The sequence below is a fragment of the Dipodomys spectabilis genome, unplaced genomic scaffold, assembly GCF_019054845.1.
Source record: "Dipodomys spectabilis isolate Male_0828 unplaced genomic scaffold, ASM1905484v1 ptg000019l, whole genome shotgun sequence".
Lineage (NCBI taxonomy): Eukaryota > Metazoa > Chordata > Mammalia > Rodentia > Heteromyidae > Dipodomys > Dipodomys spectabilis.
The window spans coordinates 25074016-25094896 of record NW_024870696.1 but is presented as its reverse complement, the minus strand read 5'-3'; the positions used below and the strand labels follow the sequence as shown (position 1 = coordinate 25094896).

General features: G+C 38.8%; 1 protein-coding gene across 1 annotated transcript in view; it reads left to right on the top strand.

Moving 5' to 3' along the window:
* Prr16 (proline rich 16) overlaps positions 1 to 19071 on the top strand; it is a 90013-nt gene extending 70942 nt beyond the window's left edge. The window contains exon 2 of the mRNA XM_042674680.1: positions 18355 to 19071. Coding sequence (XP_042530614.1) covers positions 18355 to 19071 — 717 coding nt within the window. The remainder of the gene's footprint in view (positions 1 to 18354) is intronic.
* The last annotated feature ends 1810 nt before the right edge of the window (positions 19072 to 20881 follow it).

The window sequence follows — 20881 nt, the reverse complement described above, 5'->3', positions numbered from 1 at the left end:
ATACATACCAACACACTTTATTAGCACTAACACACATGCACCAACATGCATTATGATAAATATACCTATGACTTGTAGTCTATACCTTAGAAACAGCTGGACATATGTCTATTATTTCACTAGGGTGAAAAAAGCAATATTCCCAAGATTCAGTTTATAATAGTGATGCCAACATGGATTGTTTGATTTGTGGCAAATGCTACAGTCCTTATTAAAGATATTATTTTAGAGGAATTGAAGAATGAATTTTATAGACTTAATGCCCAGGCTATAATTATACAATTATAATTATTGTAACTATATAATTATCTAAATTATTGCAACAGATTTCATTTCAAACATCAATAGCTAAGGACTTAATTTAGCATCTGTATTTTTTCTACACATAACATTCTAATGAATAATTTTTCCCATTTTAAGTAAATTATCTTTTTGGTGCTTAGTCATATTATGCTTAATAGTTACTTCTTAACCAACATTAGATATCTAGTAAAGACTGTATTTAGTTAGTACATTTTTAATGTTTCATTGTTTTGGCTTTCGTTTTCCTAAGTTTTTAAATTCTAAAATTGTTTGGAAATAAATCTTATTTAAAATTAGAACAGGTTTTAATATAAGATCAGCTTTAATAAATGATTAAACTACTTTTTTATATATTTGCCTCTATTATCTTCTGTAATCTTGTTGACTAAATTGAGCTAATGAAAAATTCTATAAAAATGATGTTTATCTGCTCAAAACCCAAAGCATCAAAATGATAGCATTCCTGTTGCTTCTTTTCCTCAGGATATTCTCACTGCCACTTTTAGTTAATGTCATTGAATTCAGACCAGTGACATATAAGTAAAACTACAAGGACTTTTATCTTGATAGCCTTAATATGCTGAATGCCAAATGGGAAGATAAATATGAGAAAGGCACCCACAAAGATTTTGGAAAGGTCATCAACCTAGAGCCTCAACGAACATTTGCAATCCACTATCAGTCAGATGGCATGCTCATATATTTCTTTTCTTCCATGTTCATTTCACGCATGTTTATATTATGTTTTCATCACAATAACCCCTCCATTGATTGCTTTCCCCAACCCTCTACCTCACTATTGTTCAACATCTTCTAATGAAATTCCACATGCCAACATGAATTCATACACAGATGCAACATCGTTTTATATGATTGGCAATTTTCACAATGTTTTAGTCATAGGCGAGTTTGGTGTCTCTCCTAAGCACGTACATATGGATAAGAAATTGCAGTCACATTTTCATTGACGTTGTGTGCTAACAAATGGAGTCCTAGCCATTCCAGTCAAAACAGGATGTGAATTTTGATGCATTTTGTTCACAGGGTAAGATTTGTCCAACTCTTTTTTCCTTATTAAAAAATAAGAATGAATGATGTCATTTCCCTTTTTAAAAAAGAGAAAGAAAATAAGAACAAAATCTACTCCTACAGCCATGTTTCAGACACATGATTTCCCTTTTGTTTCTCTAGCATATTGGTAGGAAATGTCCCATATTTGAAAAGAGCATGTTTACTCACCAGCCCATTCACAAATTCTTTCCTCTAAATGAATTGTGCTGGGATTACCACCTATAATTACATCATATTTAAGTAACATTCAAGGAAGTATAAATTTGAATGTAGTAATATTCGGAAAATGGTTAAAAATATGATTTTCCCATTGTTGGGGAGGGCAATGTTAAAATATCGCCAATCTTTAGAAATGAGCCACAAAATGTCCTTTAGTCCTTTTACTACTATAACCATTAAAATTCCTGTTAAATATCTATATTATAAAACTGGTGAGTGTTATAGACTATGACTTCAAAGTGTAAGATGGCTCATATCCTTCTATGCTTACGCACGCGATGGTGTCTTCCAGACAGGGCCTCAGTAATCCTGAAGCAAGTGGTGTTTCAGGAGCATAGAGTCCAGTGGACTTTCAGCTAAGTCTGTAGAGTTCATTGACAGCTTGTAGAGACCTGGGTTCTAAACCCACTCATTGCATTGCTACTGGGTCAATACCAAGGTAATCTGCTGAACTCCCCTAATCTCCACTGTCCACTTCCAAGAAATAGGAATGATGACAGCTGCTTTATAATGAAGATTAGGTCATTGCTATAAACTTATTATTTGAATTCCAGGCATAAATTATTGGAGGAGTGAGTGATATTCAGGAGTTACAAGTCCCTCAAAAATAAACATAAATTTAATTTCATATGTATATATACATTTATCAAATTGCAAACATACACATACATCAAAATTTCAAAAATACCATGATGATATCATTGAGTTTTCATTAAAATATAGACATTCCATGGAGGGTAGAGACAGGGGAAACATGACCTTAGCCAAGATAGTTCTGAGGGTAGCTAAATGTATAAAAAGTTTTACTTTTACATGGTGGTTCATGCCTATAATCTTAGCTCCTAAGGATGCTGAGATCTGAGGATCTTTTCAGGAAAGAGGTAAACATACAGGTAAAAGGAGGATCATCAGGCAAGATCAAAAGTTAAAAAAAACCCCACCAGACTATTTGAATCTTATGTGTAGTAGAAGGGAGAATGAAAAACTACGAGCATGACATGAATGGGTTCATGTTAGCAGCCATTAACAAGAACTGACTGTCTCAGAGATGGACAGTGATGTGGTAAGTACACTGCTTCAGTAAGAAAAACAGAGCTGTGAATGTCAGGTGGACAAGAAAGGAAGAGTGGGTATGGGTTCTGTTAACAGGCTGTATCAACTGTGAGGAAAGTTATTGGGGTTATTGGTGGTTAGAAAATGAAGAAAACTGAAATTAATACATGTTAGTAATATCATAGATATAAATGAGGACTTAAATATAAATAGAGAAGGAATGAAATACAAGAACACAGCAATAGAACTGCAGATATCAGTAGCAAGAATCTAATTTTCTTTCTTTTTTTTCAGAGATTATGAGCCACAGAGTCAGTGTATTAAGTTCAGGAAGAGCAATGGGTATTGGCTGACTTATTTCCAGCTCCTGTTCTGTATAAGTGATGATTAGTAGTGAAAATTTTAGAGGCTGGACATTAACAGTAATCAAGGTTGGATTAAACTATTTTTAGAATGAAGTAATAATCACTTCAAGCAGACACAAGAGATCTAATTACTAAGAAAAGTAGTAAGATATGAGCATAAGATAGAAAGCACAAAATGAGATGGTTAAAGTAAGAAATACCATGCTACAATGACAAGCTTCCGCCAGTAATTATATTATTACTCTTTAGTAGGAGTCTTGGCTATAATCATCTATTTGTAGAACAGAATTGGTCTGTTAGATGTTCAGCCTTTCCTCTATTTTTTAAGTAGATGACATTAAAATATTTCAGATGCATAAAATCTGCTTCATTTTGATGAAATTTGAGAGAAAGGTTTTGTTAAAAATTGCTTTATATTTTGGTGATAAACACATCTTTGCCAAGAAATTATTTCCTTTTAGACTAGTTATTTATAATAAGTTTGAGCTTATTTGCTCTTGGTTTCTGACTTGATAGATTTAAATGGACGAAGTTTTTTTTATGAAGTTTATTGTGTCATTTTTCCACTTATTTCTTTACTGATTCCAGTCTTCAAGTGTTACTCATAGCTACAGTTTTAAAAATGTAAATGTTTCTTGTCTAACCCCTGTACTTTTTATAAAAATTTATAACCCTATGCAATTCTTTTAAAATAAATTTCAATTATGTTGCAGCCTTTGTAAAAGTATCCAAGAATCATAATTTTATTTTAACACAATTTTCTTACTTTATAAAAGTTATTGTTTAGTAGTTATAAAATACAAAATATAAAATACAAATTGCCATGTTATATAAAATATTGAAACCCTGATATTTGGACCAGCTGGTAAATAAAATAAATGCATGCGCTACAAAGGTAGAATTTAGAAGAAGAGGACTTATCCCTATTGGATGAAATTTCTTGTTTATAAGGTGCTGGTAGTGAATCTGAGATCTCACAAGTGTTAAGCAAGGTCTCTCCTTAGGAGCTGGTTAACTCAATTTTTAGTATTTGCTTTGGTTAATAATCAGCTCACAAATTTCAGTTACCTGTTAGTATGAGTGGTTCTATCCACTGCTATCATGGATATGATAGCATGGAGGAAATACACTGTCTCTGGGATTTGAGCTCTATTTTAATATAGTTTTCTCTTTTTGAAGTTTAGCATAGGGTTTAAAGTGATACAACTGCAAAGGCATAAGTTTTCCCTGAAAAATTACAAATTCTTTGTAACATGACTTATTGCTAGTAGAAAGATCATTTGCCTCAGTATGAGTAAAGTTAGCAGAATCTGTAAAAATTGTGATCATACATACATATGTATATATACAGTTACTTTTATGAGCTGTCCAGTTAAGATCAATTCAGATGGAAGGGTGAGCACTGAATGTGAGCATGTGATGGACATGGGCTTTTCAAAGCCTAGGATTGACTATTACAAAGCCTAGGATTGGTTATTACAAAGCCTAGGATTGGTTATTACAAAGCCTAGGATTGACGATTACAAAGCCTAGGATTGACTATTACAAAGCCTAGGATTGACTATTACAAAGCCTAGGATTGACTATTACAAAGCCTAGGATTGACTATTACAAAGCCTAGGACTGGTTATTACAAAGCCTAGGATTGATGATTACAAAGCCTACGAGAGTGGATTGATATAATTTTCTCTACAGCATGTGAAAAGTGTATAATATTATTTTCTGGGTTGGTAGATTAATATGTTTTACATATTTAAGCTACAGACATAACTAAGACTTTTCAGTTTTATTTCCATTAGTACTTATAAATTGCTCTTTTCCTGTGCATTCCAATGATGGTAATAAAAAATGAGCCTTAGCAGCACTATTCGCAATAGTCAATCTATGGATTAGTCTAGGTTTCCATCAATCAATGAATGGATAAAGAAAAATATCACATTTTTACACCGAGGAATATTATACAGTCATAAGGAAGAATAAAATTGTTTTGTTTCTGGAAAAATTGATGGGAAATCATTGTGTAGAGCAAAATGAGCCAGACTCAGAAAGACAAATTCACATGCTTACTGTTCTATGATGTGTCTGCACACACACAAACCCACTTTTATACATTCCTGTATGTATAACAAGAGAACTTTTATTTGCACAGGAACCATCAGGAGAGCAAAGAGAACAAAATGTTGGTGGGGGTGAGAGGCTGAATGAGTCTGAATTACATTGCATGCATGAAAGAAATCAGCATAATGAAATTCATTAAAATTATTATTAATTTTTGTGGGTTGTGGGGCTTGAACTCTGGGCCTGGGCGCTGTCCCTTAGCTCTTCAGCTCAAGGCTAGCACTCTACCACTTGAGCCCCAGCACCACTTCCAGCTTTGACTGCTTATGTGGTGCTGAGGAATCGAACCCAGGGCCTCATGCATGCAAAGCAAGCACTCTACCACTGAGCCACATTAGGAGGAGGATAAGAAAGTAACAGAAGGAAGGAATATCGCAAAGTATATTGTATATATGTATACACACATGCCTTTGTACTTGAATAAAATTTAAAAGAATGGGAATTAGGAAAAAATAATGTCATTATTGATTTGTTAACTGTGATAAATGTACTGCAGTAATATGAAATGATAATAATGAAAACTGAATGAGGGACATCTGGTAATTCTCTGTATTTTATTCTTAGTAATTCTATAAAGTTACAGATGTCCTAACATAAAAACAGTACTGAATATAAAACTGCACAACAGTGTAGAAACCTCATTCATGGAATATTCAGCCAAAGAAGCTAGACATGAGTTGGTATGAGATATTCATCTTCGTACAAAGATTGAAGTTAGGCAAAATTAATTAATGCCCTTCAGGAAAAGAGTTTCATCTGGAGATAGACTGACTGGGACACTGGGATTTTGTGGGGGGTTCGATGTTCGTATGTTTGTCTCTGTGTTGCTCACATGAGTGTGTTAACCTTGAAAACCTAATTAACCTATGTATGCTTAAGATTAGACTTGTCTCTCTACTATACTTACAAATTTTAAAGATTTTATTTTAGCAGAATTTGGATTATATACCTTATAAAAGTTTTGATTTGAGAATTAAATATCCAATTTAAGAAAAATGACTTTGAGAGCATACATTGAGAGACACAATAGTATCAACCCATAAATATAATACGTAAGTCCAACAGTGGAATTTTTGAATGATTTATATTTCATTTTGTAAAGTTATCAATATTAGTACAATTGTTTTAACGTCCGTGTGCTGGTACTCATGCATGCGTGTAGGGGCTGGGTGCTGTTCCTTAGCTTTCTCACTCTCGGCTTGCTCTATCATGTAAGCCATAGCTCCACTTCAGCTTCTTTTGGTGGTGAAATTGTGTTAACGTCTTAGAGATATATTCTAAAGCAAAAGACAATCCTTCAAACTCATCCTCATTCTCATCATCATTCTCACTGCTCAGAAGGGAAAGCCAAACTATTTAGAAAAACATAATGGAAAGAAAAGCACTCTTTAAATATTAGGAATGAGCATAGAAAGAGAGAGAATATTGAATGAATCACCAAAGAATATAATTCAATAAAATACATAACATAAACAAGAAAAGCTTCTCATTCATGAAGCATTTTATGGCTATATTTAAAGGTTCAGTACAAAGGAAGACAAAGGCTCAGGCAGTAAAAATAAAAGAGAAAATGAAAAACAAGAAGATATTAAAGTACTAAAATGGTAAGATCAGCACAGGAAACCTGTTGTCCAGCCACCAACTACCAGAGATGATCAGGATGAAAGAAGAAGTGGAAACATAATACATACACATATAATACGTAACATTATGCATGATTATCTCAAAACAAAGCTAATGGTATTAGTGTCTATTTAATGACATATACATATATTAACTTATTTTATCATGAATGCCACTCATAATTATTAATCACATACTACCTGGCAGAATATATACTAGTCACTGGTGAGAGAAATTATAAGCAAGATAATGTTTCCAATCCCTAGTTTCCTGTTACCTTGTTCACTTGAAGTCTGTGCTGAGTTTAGCCTGTTGTAATGATGAATACTTAATTCTGTGGTACTTAATGATAATTGCTCCTTTTTCCTTGGTGACTGCAATGGACTCATTGATATGAAGTCCATAAAATTTACTTCAAACAGTAAAAACAGGTATTTACAATGCTGATGGGGATTTTCAATTAGAAGGATTTTCTTTAGTTCAATATTTGACTTAAAAATATTTTTAGTGATTCTAACTGATTAATGACCAAAGAAAATATGAAAGCTGGGTCAACTTATTGCAGACATACAGAAATTCTTGTATAATAAGGAAAAACAAGTAGAGTTGAACAAGAAGTGTAAGTCATTTAGTGGTTCTCATGAATTGAGTTAGTATTTTATTAGGGAAAGAAGGAGTTCTTTAAGGCAGGGTCGGTTGTGTTACCTTAAGCTCAAAACCCTGCTGTCTCAGCCTCCTGAATAGCTAGGACTACAATAGTGTACCACAACCCACAATTGTACTTTATTTTTGTTTAACGTTTCTTTAATTTATAATCTCAGGGATGTTTTCTATGGCATTGCCCATTAAAATGCCCAAATACCAGAGACAGCAGAATAAAACATGCAATACAGTTGCCCTAATAATGAAGATTTGGATGAGAGAGATTGAGGATTGGTTTGTAACCTCATCCCTTCCCATGCTTTCAAATAAAGATGGCCAGGTGAGAGAGATAGGGTGGGAAGAATTGGAGACCCTCTTAAAGGGTCAGATTGAGAAAAGTTCCTCTTGTTCTTGATTCTTTCCAGGCCCTGGACAGGTTACAGCTAGTCAGGAGATGCCTTGAATCTTGATTGCTATTCAGCACATCTCTAATCCAGTCTTCTTCCTCTCTGCATTTAAATCAGGTAATGTGACATCCCACTGGGCACTTAGATTTGGAACACAACAAAAGACCCATAATTTGCCAAACCCCTAAATGCTTAGGTTTCCGTAGTTCATTTCAATATTCTCCAAGTACTGCCATGCATTTTTACATGAATGAATCTCTTGGGCCCTGATTACCACATTATAACAGGGTTTTATTGTACTTTAAATTCTTGTAATTGAAATTCTGTGATTAGCCTACAGAGAAAACAGTAAACTGAGCATTGCTTGATTGTGTGATTAATGTAAAGTACTTCATGTCCTTGGCTCTTACAGCACTGATTTCTCTAGATATAAGAGGAGTGAAAACTGATATGTTAAAAACTGCTTTCCCATAATCCCTCATGTCATAGTGAAGTATATTTTAAAAAAGACAAAACTTGCTTAAAATTGAAAGGGGAAGATCACTCACAAACTCATTCTATGAAGCCAGCAAAACCCTCATCCCAAACCAGATAGGGACTGACCAAAGAAAAGAGAAACAGAAACTCATCTCTTCCATAAACATTGATGCAAAACTTCTCAATGAAATTCTGGCCAACAAAATTCAACAACCACAAAAAAAAAATCATACACTATAACCAAATAGGATTCATTCCAGATTTGCCAACCTGGTTCAATATACTTTTATATTTTATTTAAGTTTATCTGTTTTGAGGAGGGTAGGGGCAAAACCAAAGAAATATTGGGACAAAGGGTGAACTAATTCAGCAGTGATATTCACTAGAGACTCTGTTGAAAATGAATTGTACAACTTGCTGGGCAGGAGTTCAAGAGGGGGAAATTGGGAAAAAACGAAGGAAGAGGTGACACTTCAAAAAGAAATGTACGCACTACCTGATCTATGTAACCCTTCTGTGTATCACCTTTCCAATAAAAATAAATTAGAAAAAATTATACAACTAAACTTGCTAATAGTAGTATTCACTCTTCAAAAAAGTACTTATTAATATTCTTATCAAGACATACCAGAACAGGGAGAAAACCATTCTTAGTATAAATATTAGCACATAAAATCCAGTATACCTATATATGACTACACATCTTAGTTGACATATATCTGACTAAACATTTTACTATTTTACAAACTCTTAATGTTACTGCTCAGTACAAATATATATATATATATAAATTATTGATATAGTCAATGTTAATATACACAACAGATGTTTGTGATTTTTATTTTTATTTATATAATATATATATATATAATTGTGAAAATACTGTACAGAGGGGTTACAATTACATGGGCAAGGTAATGAGTACATTTCTTATCAAGCATTGTTGCCTTCCCCTCCCCCCAAAAGTTGTAAAGTTCGCTTTTCAACATAACGTCTTGTACATCTCATTGTTGCAATGGGTCCACCTGTATCCCTATTTAAACAATTTGTTTTTTCCTTCCCCTCCACAAAGTATATCAACATCAAATACAGTAAAAGCAGGCGTTATATCATGGGGGAGGGACATACAAAGCAACAAAGAAATCATCTTATAAATATGTCAGAAACAATCACAAGAAAAAAAAACATTTGAGTCCTTATCTTGGGGTAAATTTCACCTAACATCAACTCATCTGACCATTTCTGCTTGTCTCAGACATATACTAGTTATTGTAAATAAGGGAAACCATAGGACCTATGTTTCTTTGGGCCTGGCTTACTTCACTTAATATAATTTTTTCCACGTCTTTCCATTTCCTAACAAATGGAGCAATGTCATTCTTTCTGATGGAGGCATTGAATTCCATTGTGTATATATACCACATTTTCTTGATCCATTCATCTACTGAGGGGCATCTGGGTTGGTTCCATATTTTAGCTATGATAAATAATGCTGCAGTAAACATAGTCGTGCTGGTAGCTTTAGTATGGTCTTGTTTGTGATCATTTGGGTAAATGCCCAAAAGTGGGATTGCTGGGTCACAGGAGAGCTCTATGTGGAGTCTTTTGAGGAACCTCCATACTACTTTCCAAAGTGGCTGAACAAGTTTACACTCCCACCAAAAATGCAGTAGGGTTCCCTTCTGTCCAAATTCCCTCCAGCATCTGTTGTTATTAGAGTTCTTGATTATAGCCATTCTAACTGGGGTGAGGTGGAATCTCAATGTTGTTTTGATTTGCATTAAGGCTAGGGAGGTTGAGCATTTCTTCATGTGTTTATTGGCCATCCTTCTTTCCTTTTCCGAGAAGTTTCTCTTTAAGTCTTTAGCCCACTTATTTATTGGGCAGTTGTTTCTTTGAGGATTTGTTGTTGGGGAATTTTTTGAGTTCCAGGTATATTTTAGATATGAGACCCTTTTCTGTTATATGGCTAGTGAAGATCTTCTCCCAATCCATGGGCTTTCTATTGGAAAGCAACTCCATTTGTAATAGCCCCACAAAAAATAAAATACCTAGGAATTAACTTAACCAAAGAAGTGAAGGACCTCTATGATGAAAACTTTAAAACCTGAAAAAGGAAATCAAAACAGAACTTAGAAAGAGGTAAAACTCCCATGCTCCTGGATTGGAAGGATCAACATCCTGAAAATGGCAATACTTCCTAAGGCTATCTACAAATTCAATGCAATACTTATCTATAGTCCAACCTCATTTTTCAAGGAAATAGAAGAGGCAATCCAAAAATTCATATGGAACAACAAAATACCTGGAATAGCAAAAATGATCCTTAACAGTACTGGAGAAATATCAATACCAAATTTCAAACTCTACTACAAAGCCATAGTAATCAAAACAGCTTGGTACTGGCACAAGAACAGACCTCAGGACCAATGGAATAGAATTGAAAACCCAGAAATGAACCTGCAGACCTATAGCCATCTAATCTTCAATAAGGGAGCTAAAAAAGTAGAATGGAAGAAAGACAGCCTCTTCAGTAAATGGTGCTGGCAAAATTGGTTAATCACTTGTAGAAAACTAAAGCTAGATCCTTATATATCACCCTGCACCAGAATCAACTCCAAATGGATCAAAGACTTCCGAGTCAAAGCAGACACCCTGAAAACAATACAGGATGGAATAGGAGAAACCCTAGGTCTCCTTGGCACAGGCCAAAATTTTCTGAAGAGACCCAGAAACACAGCAAATCAAAGAAAGGTTGGACAAATGGGACTACATTAAATTGCAGAGCTTCTGCATGGCAAAGATCAATGTGTTTGATTTTTCTATATTAAATTATTTGGAATTTATTTAATTCACTTTCTAATTTATTTTTTAATTATCTTGAAGTGGTTGCTCAAATAGATTTCAAGTAAACATGTTGGTTTGTGAGTAAAATGCGACTTTATCAATTTGATCAGTGTTATCCCTTTCATACATGAAGACTTTTCAAGCAGAAAAAAATACCTAAATGCATTTGGTGCAAATATTTGAGGCTGGGGCTGGGAAGGTGGCTCAGTGGTAGAGCGCTTGCCTTGCATGCCTGAGGCCCTGGGTTCAATTCCTTAGCACCACATAAGCAAAAAGAAAAAAGCTGGAAGTGGCGCTGTGGCTCAAGTGGTAGAGTGCTAGCCTTGAGCTGAAGAGCTGAGGGACAGCGCCCAGGCCCAGAGTTCAGGCCCCATGACTGGACCCAAAAAAAAGAAAAAAGAAATATTTGAGGCTAAAAATTAAGAGAACTCAGGGAAGAGAGACTGGACATGCTCTATTACAGATATGTAACATATCTTACCTGTATTGTTTATATTTATTGTATGTATCCATATTTCATATATATGGAATATCCCTATACTATCACAAAATCAAATTTATTTTTATTTGCTAAGTGACCAGGATGGATGATTTAATAACTAGTTTGATCACAGAAATATAATGGTTTACATATATTTTTGTTATTTGAGGGAGAATAGTAATTAGTAGCTCTCTTCCTGATTCTGGTCTCTAAGAACAAAATACAAAGAAAGTAAGCTAAAGTAATAATTAAAAATAACCTCATATACATGGTGTTTTCCAGCAGGTTTGCAGGGCTGGTGAAGGCTGATCACTCACAAATGTTCCCAACTGTGTGCTCACTAATGTGATTGTGTTGGCACCGTAGAACCAGCCTGGGTGAGTGTGACTGAACTGTGGACTTGGGTACTATCACAGTTAGCGACATCTTTCCAGGAGATTGCTGGTGGTTGAACAGTTAACCAAATATCTCTGTCTGGAAGCTTGTCTTCATCCAAATACTGAATACAAGTGTTCGCCACTTAGTCTCCCAGAGTGGGGACAGGTGCACACCATACACCTGCAGTCCCTGCAGCCAGCTTCCTCGGGGGAGGGGGACAAAGGAGGACCCTTCTTTGTGGTTCTTTCCAAACTCTCCTATTTGCCAGCTTCCCTAGGATCAGTGGAGGTGAAGCTGGCAAACAGTGCACTGGCAATTCCACTTGGAAGGAAGCCTTAGGATGGGAAGCAACTTCTCCCCCCACCCACCATGTCCAACTTCTGAGTTCTCACGAGAACTGGATGCTATCAATTCCATCACGCAGGCAGGAATTTAACATCCCAGAAGGACAGTCTCTTCCTAGCCTCTTGAGCCTGCAACCCCCAAACCCATCATTGCTTCATGGTTATCTTTTGTAGCATAGTCAGTGACTGTGCTCTTCTTACTGGACTCACAGGTGAAAACAAAAGATGAAGATGTGCATTCACTTTAGGTCAAATCCAGGGTTTTTGCAGGGTTTTTTGTACTAATACACGAATTCATGGTTGAAGGCATTCTTCATGCTGTATGGAGAAGCACCTAACGGTGTAAACTCCCAGTGTGTAAATTCCAGACCGCTCACGTTCATAGAACGTAGGCATCTCTGCAGCAGTGGAACAGTGTCACGGGTCTTCAAAGACATGCTCTGCCATCCAGTTCTTCACAGGACACTTGTCCAAGTGCAAGGGAAGCATCAGGGAAATCGGGTAGACAGGAGAAACCCCGGCCCAGAGCCCAAATAGTACAGCAATTCAATCCACACTCTGAAATTGTGGAGGGTTATTTCTACATTTTCTCATCCCCTATTTCTAATCACATTGTCTAGTGAAAGCTTGACAATTTGGTTAACAGATAAAAATAACATACTCCAATAATATATGTGCACACAGAACACCGATGAAAACACAAATACTTAACAAACCCCATTAATAAAATATCAACATTAAGATGCCACATCTATGCTCTTTGTTCTAATCATTGAAAGTAAAGTGCTCATTTAAAAATAAATTATCTTTCAGATAAAATCCAGATATTGTTCAATTATTTTCCCTTGTTCAAGTCCAAAAAAAAAATAATGGGCAATTTTTATTCTGCTCTCTACAGTCATAACCAAGAACCTATGTGTAATTCAACAATAGTTCCTACTCTTCTCCCTCAAAAGATTAAAAAATATCAGTTACATTACTTTAGTGGAAAATCTTGTGATCCATATAAAAAGCTATAATGAAAAGTCTATGAATATTCAATGTCAAAATCTATACATTCTGAAAATATATGGTCTCCAACAATATTTTAAATTGCTATATTAAAAGACACATTGCTCAGTTATCTCAGAGCATGCTGCTGTTATTTGCTAAGCCATTGTTTAAAGCACTTTTGAACAGAAAGTCCTTCAGTAATATATATTGATACCCATCACGACGTAAGTTAAGATGAATGAAAAGGCAGCTTTGATTTACAAATGATAAATACTGAATTTATAGACTTAATTGATGACTGTAAGACAGTGGAGTCATTAAAATTCTCATAACTATATGCACTATTTATAACTCATTTAACTTGTATTTGGTGATATATTTTTTGAGCAAGGCTTCATTTGTCCTCATACCTTCATGTGACAGCCGGGAGGACAGAAGACGCCAGTCCCACCTGCCCAAGCTGGAGGGGGCAGAGGACTAGGAAGCGACACCCTGGCAAGCAGCAGACCCAACGTTACTTGATTGCTTAGGAAAGCGTGAGAGGTGGACACATGCGCTTCATTGTTCTTTTCAGATCTGCCAAGAGAGAACACCACTGTGGTGACTTTATGTGGTGACTGAGACCACAAAGCCAGGGGTCAGCACGGTGACCTGCAACCAATTAGGCAGGTTTGGCTGTTCCCATCTACTGCTTTTTTATGTATGTATGTTTTCTTTTTACAGTAAAGGTGATGTACGGAGGGGTTATAGGTCCCTGAGTCAGATAATGAGCACGTTTCCTTTTGAACACCCCTTCCTTCACTCTCTACCAGTTTTTCCCTCCCGTCCCCACCCACAAATGTTCAATTGTTTGAAAATGTTTAAATTACCAAAATCTGCCTTTCTAGCTTCTTGGTGTTTCTCTAAAAGGACAGTGAGAGTTCAGCTGAGTGACTCATTCTTGTGTTCTCCACGCTCCGCCCTCTCTGTGTTCCTTCCTGCATCTTCCCGTCACGAGCTGCTGAGTCCTGGTGCTGCATTTGAAAATGACTTTTCATTTTATGGCAAACACTAGCACAGTTATTGTGTAAATGCTTACCATCAGGCTTCTGAAGAAAATGCTGTCTGAATGGACAGATGTCAGAATTTGCTGGAAATGGTTAGTCACAGACTTGAATGCTTGTTACCACATGAAGAAATCATGTTTCCTAAAATCCATATGCAATCTCTAGCTTTTAATTTTTAAAATCCCAACCTACTTTGTTGAGACTCCCAATTTTGTGTTAAATTGTATAATTAAAAACAATCCTTTCTTGTTCATAGAGTGGTGTCTTAAACTGGTAGAACTCTAGCCCTGAGCACAAAAAGCTCAGGGATCGAGCCAAGGCCTTGAGTTTAAACCATCTCACTGGCAAAAAAAAAAACCAAACAAAAAATCCTTTCTTAATAGAATCTTAAATGACACAATTTTTCCTTTTCTTTTCACTTAGACTGAGTGAAAGCGATTCTGTTTTGAGAAAACAAACATATAGCTTGATTTTAATTAACCACATAATCAATATGCTAATAAAATTTCTGAAAGTAAATTTCATGTAGAATTGGCATAAAAATATACACAATATTGGCCACTAGAGGGCTTCAATAATTTTTATAAATGAGTCTGACATGTGCCAATGAAGTTTTAAGTATAAAATTACAACGTTTTATCTGGGATTATATTATATGAAACATGAAATATTTTTATTGAAATGTTAAACTTAATGTGGGGAAAGAGGTAGTGTAGTTTCATAAATTAAATGTTTTACATTTTTTCCTATGTTCATTGCCCTCACATTTTAAGCGTTAGAAAATATTGTACAGTTTGCTGCTTCTAGTATCATACAACAATATTTACAATCCCTTTGAGTGCCCTTTTGGTAAAACTAAAAAACAGGAGATTTTTGTTGTAAACACTCTGTCCTCACAAAGAAAAAATAATGACAAAGCCTTTTGTGGACTTAGCAACAGAGTCAGGGGCATGAAAGATTACTTTTCAAAATTCATCCGATTTAAAAGACAAAATGTGATGAAAACATTCCTTGATTTTCAACATATGCATAATTTGTCTTTATAAAATGTCTCTAAAGCCATGACAGTGAAGACAGCATCCTGGAAGGCCTATTCTACAGCAATTCCAAATTTGAAATTCTCTCTTCTCCTTTCATCTTGTTTATTCTGGTTCCCTAAATTAGACATGAAAGGCTATTTTAAAATATGATACCGCTTGCTCCATTATGAATGCTGGAACATGAGTTCAGGAAGAATATCATAATGCTTGCATACCTGGGTGAATCCAAGGATAATGTCTGCAGATGCATTAACGCTAAGTACACTCCCTTTGTAATTGAGTGAGAGTAAGTAGTTCCAAGTTCAGGAAGATATTCTAAAGATGGGCATTAGAGATTTTCAAATTTTTTTACAGATGCCAAGATAATGTAATAGAGACTCCCATTAGCATCATTTTCCATAATTTCCATAATGTTTTTTAATGACTTGCTTTATGGCAATGTCTTTTTACTTCTTCGTGACTCTGCAAAATCCGAACATCTTCACTGGCTGTCCTTAAGTCTTTTACGGCTGCCTGTGTCCTATGGGATAAGTTCAAATTTATCCCGTGGATATTGATGAACCCCTGGTATGTTTGCAGCTCTTCACTTGCATTGCTTTGTATTTCTGTCTTTACAGCTCCTCCTCCTAGCTTCCCCTTTTGTCTCCAGTGTTCATACTTTTCGAGAACCATATCATCACACCCCCTCCATATTAGATAGAACTCTACTTTTGACACTCTTTTCCTTCTTGTACTTTCCATTTTACTGTGTATGAAATTCTCTTCTATTTTTTTAAAAAAATCTTTTAAAGTTCAGCTATGAAAGACACTTTCTCTCTTCCTATTCTAAATTAAGTAGGGAAATAGTGCTAAGGAAAAAAGATCCAATTTTACTATCAAACAATTAGAGTCTTAATTACAACTACATTGAAGACTCCTACCTTCAAGCCCACCCGTGCTCTCATCGATAGAAACATTTCTAGTGATGACCCTCTGATATTCTGATAAATGCTATTATTGTCACGGTGCAATCACACGTTTTAAATATGGAGATAGTTTGTGATTTTTTTTTACCAATAATTTAATATTTTAAGTAGTTTCTAAAGAAGTCAAGCACAGAATAGTATCATTTAAGTATCATTAGCAGAAATTACATACCAAACATTATCTCTATATCTAAGTTGTAGAAAGATGTAAAAAAAAAGCCGAAGTGTCAAGTTAATATAAATTGAGTTTTTGTACTAGTACATGAGCTTTGAAAAAGAGCTTGGGTTCTGTTCCTTAGCTTTTTCGCTCTATGTCTTGATCCACAGCACCACTTCTGGAGTCTACCCGACTTCCTGTCCAGGCTAGCTTCAAGTTGCAATCTTCAGATCTCTGCCTCCTGAATACCTTGGTTTAGGCATGAGCTCCTGGCATTGGCCAATTTAAATATTTCTTTAAATTCAAGTAGATGAAAGGGTATCATTTAAGTATTTCCCCTCACAGAAAGCTATCTGTGGGAATATTTTACACATCTTAAATGGATGTGTGTTTGTATGTTTGAAAAATAGAGAAATTAGTAATAAATGGCTTAAGGGCAATTTCATTATTTCAGAATTTCATAGGAATGCAGAGAACTGAAATCAGTGAGTAGCACATGCATGTGAAAGGTACTTTATTCCCACACTTTCCCTTTCAGTCATTTATATTTATTCATTTAGTATGCCTTTCCTATTCCAGCTATAAGACAGATTCACTGAGCTCTGGGAGATTATAGTCTAACCAAGGAGACAAAACATTAATGAACTAATAATCATGGTGTCATAGGATAGTGATGATGGGAAGAAAACAAAACCTGACTGTAATCAGAAATAGGCTTTGTGGAAGTTTCTGAAGCAAAGGTCTGGAAGTGGAGCTGTGGCTCAGCTGGGGTGACTCCCGTTCTTTCTGGGGGAAGCTTGGAGCAGGGGCTCTTCTACCAGGGGCTCAGCTAACCTTTCAGGACTCTACCCTCCTTCCCACTGGGTACTGGTCTCTTCCTGTCACGTGACTGTGCTTCCTCTCGCAGAACCTGGCAGTTGGATCACGTGTCTGATGATCTAGTGGCGGTCAGTGCTGTCTAACAGATTCCCTGTTCAGTCACAGCAGTGTTTAGTTTTTGTGTCTTATCTTCTTGACATTTGATGCGTACTTAGAACGCAGCACTGTAGAGAACTACACACCCCTCACCTGGAAACCATCTCTACACCCTCGGGCTCTGAGTCTTCTTTCATTTGCTTCCGATATGATGAGTACACAATACGATCGCCGAGAACAGTCCTCTCCACGGCCCGCGTTCATGTTCCCAGGATCCAGACTGCTCCATTTCCGTCCACTGAGTCATCGAGCCTCCCACTAAAGTGGCCACACAGCCCACTAGACGTAGGGAACGTACGAACACTGTGGTCATGTGTGGGTAGCTTCTGGAATGTTTCCTCCAGAATAATCGAGCAATTCCTCATGAATGAGTCTCCGACACCAAGTAGGAAACAAACTACTCCTGCAGGGAATTCGGATCTTACCCCTGGCCGACACGCAGAGATCGTCCCAGAGGCGGTGAGAACAGGCCGCCGCGCGGATTGAAACCCTGACCAGTATTCGTCTTCCTGTCTTTCCCCGCTTTTGGAGGCTGGTTTTCCATGCGGGGAAGAACCAGGAGGGCAGGCCGGTGGGCTGCACAGCTGGTCAGGCCCGGCCGTGTGCGGTCAGGGGAGCGCAGGGCGCACGCAGGCCCTGGGCTGGCGGCACCGGCCGCGCTGCCCGGAGCCGGCCAGGGCGTCGTCTGGGCGCGGCTTTCGCACCAGCCTCTGCCCGGCTGCGCGTCCCGTCTGCAGCCGAGACCGAGGTTGCACCCGAGCCGCCGGATCGCACCCCGGGCCCGCGGAGGGACGTCCTCAGGGCCCCGCCCCGTCGGTCCCGCCTCACCCCTGTCTGCTCTCTGCCCTAGGTCGTGGACCAGATTGACACGTTGACCTCTGACCTGCAGCTGGAGGAGGAGATGACGGACAGCTCCCGGACCGACACGCTCAACAGCAGCTCGAGCGGCACCACGGCCTCCAGCCTGGAGAAGACCAAGGAGCGCGCCAGGGCCCCGGCCCCGGCCTGCGCGGTGCTCACCGTGCTCCGGAAGCCCAACCCGCCGCCGCCGCCGCCCCGGCTCACGCCCGTGCGGGGCGCGCCGCCCGCAGGGGGCGACCCCGCCGCCCGCCCGGCCCGCCCCCGCGGCGCCCCGAACGGAGACGCGTGCGGCCTGCCCGGCGGGGCCGCCGACCCGGCGCCCGGCGCGGACCGGTGCCCGCAGGCCGCGCCGCGGGAGCGCGTGCGGTTCAGCGAGGACGTGCAGTACCACGGCTGCTGCCCGGGCTGCGACGCGCGGCGGACGCGGAGGGAGCGGGAGGGCCGCGCGCCGTGCGCCCCGACGCCGCTGCCGGCGCCGGGCAGGACGCCGCCGCCGTGCGCCCCCCGCGCGCCCCGCGCCCCGACGCCGCCCGGCAGGACGCCGCCGCCGGGCCCGAGCCTCCCCCGCCCTCCCGCCGCCCAGCCCCCGCCCTTCCCGCTGGAGAACGGCGGCCGCTTCCCCCCGCCGCGCCCCGCGGCCCTGCCTCCCCCCGCGCCCCCGCCGCACAAGACCATCCTGAGAAAGTCCACGACCACCACCGTGTGACCCGCCGCCCGGGGCTGCCGCGGATCCCAGACGGGGAGGCCCCAAGTTACCGACCAGCCGGGGCGAGCGGAGCCCAGCTCGGCAGTGGGTTAGTCGGGGGCGAGCAAGGGCTTGGTGAGCTCGCGGCCCACCGCGCGCGGCCTGCAAGGCCGCGGACCCGGGGGAGCCCCCGCTGGCCGGGTTCCGGCGGCCCGAGGAGGCCCCGCAGGCCGGGTTCGGAGGCTGACCTCTGCCCACCTTCCCTGGAGATGCAGATGCTTTTATTTATGGTGAGAGCAGGCTTGGGCCTCGGTTGGGCCTCGTTGGTGGAGGATGGACCTGGGACCCGCGCCCGCCCCACCCAGCTATGCACTTCCACACGCCACGCTCCCTAACTTTGAAATTATACTTTTTGATAAGAGATTTTTTTAATACCGAAGGACTATTTTATTATGCTTTTCCAGAAGATGTTTGTCACTAGTTTTACATTACTCAATGCTGAGACAATACCAAAAAGTTTATTTTCTCTACTATATCGTTACGAATTACACATTCAGATAGAGGTAATACTGCATTTTCATCGGTGGGAAAAGCCTCGTGTCACCAAGTGGTCGTAGCCAATGCCCAAACCAAACGTTTCCCCAGAATTAAATGAAAGAAGTGGTTCATTTTATCCCATGTCCATATATTCAATGACGAGTTTGGACACGTTCACGGTGGATGCATATCAGAGCTTTCTAAACTGATAGCATCATCCATGTTGTAAGGGTATCTTACACACTGGGATAACAATTCAGTTCCAGGCTGATCCTTCTAGAATTATCTGCTGAACTCATTATGCTCAGCCGCCCTCCTTCCCAGCCTCCTTGCTGAATGATGTGCATTATACACCAGCCAATTGAAGCTGTGATTTTCTTGCCATCTACATCAGCAAGCTCTCTGCCTTCCTGAAAGCATCCAGATTTATGGGAGAATTACAGGAGAAAATGTCGATGTTTCTGGCAATAAGAAGTAATCAGCAGCAGCCCTAAACGTTTTTCTTTGGAATTGAAAGCTGTCATAGTTCTTTGCTACTCCAGGCAGAAAGAGGGAAGGTTTGTTTGTTTGTTTGTTTTCTTGTTTCTTTTTCTTTTACTGTCATTTAAAAGTCCTTCTTTTCAGAAATCTGACTACTCATAAGCCAGTCTGAGTTCCCGACAGCACTGATTTGGATAGAAATGATGTTTTGCCCTAGAGTTAAATTTTTTCAGGTTACTTTTTCTCCTTTGAGTCATAAGAAGAAAGAGTGGTGGAGAACATTTTGGTTCTTTAAGTGGTCAGAAGAGAGGGAGTTGTGTTAAGTGGAAGTTCATTCACTGGGTAACTTGAAGAATGCCACGATGTTTAGGTTGTTTTTATTTAATTTCTGAGGTAGTCTTCAGTCTTGCAAAAATTTCAGGCCATATTGTAGTAATTTGAAATACTGTTTTTAAGCAGCTTTCTATGAAAAGATGATAATGTATTTTTGAAAGAATATATAAAAAGAAAATGGGCTTTATTTTTCAAGGAATGAGAAAATGAAGAACAGAATGTCATGTTAAACATTGACTCGACATGGAAATTTTTCTTTATGTTTTGCATATAGAGGTAATGAAACCAGAATTATCCAACTTTCCAGAAAGTTGTGAAACACAGAATCTATAACCAAGAGAGGACATAATCTATAAGTTATAAAATGTATCACTGTATTTAAAACTTATGAAGATGTGACAAAGGTAAATAAATGATTAACATGTTGAATGCAAAACTAATGTGTTCTTAATTATTTTTGTATGGGAAAACAAAGCCAAGA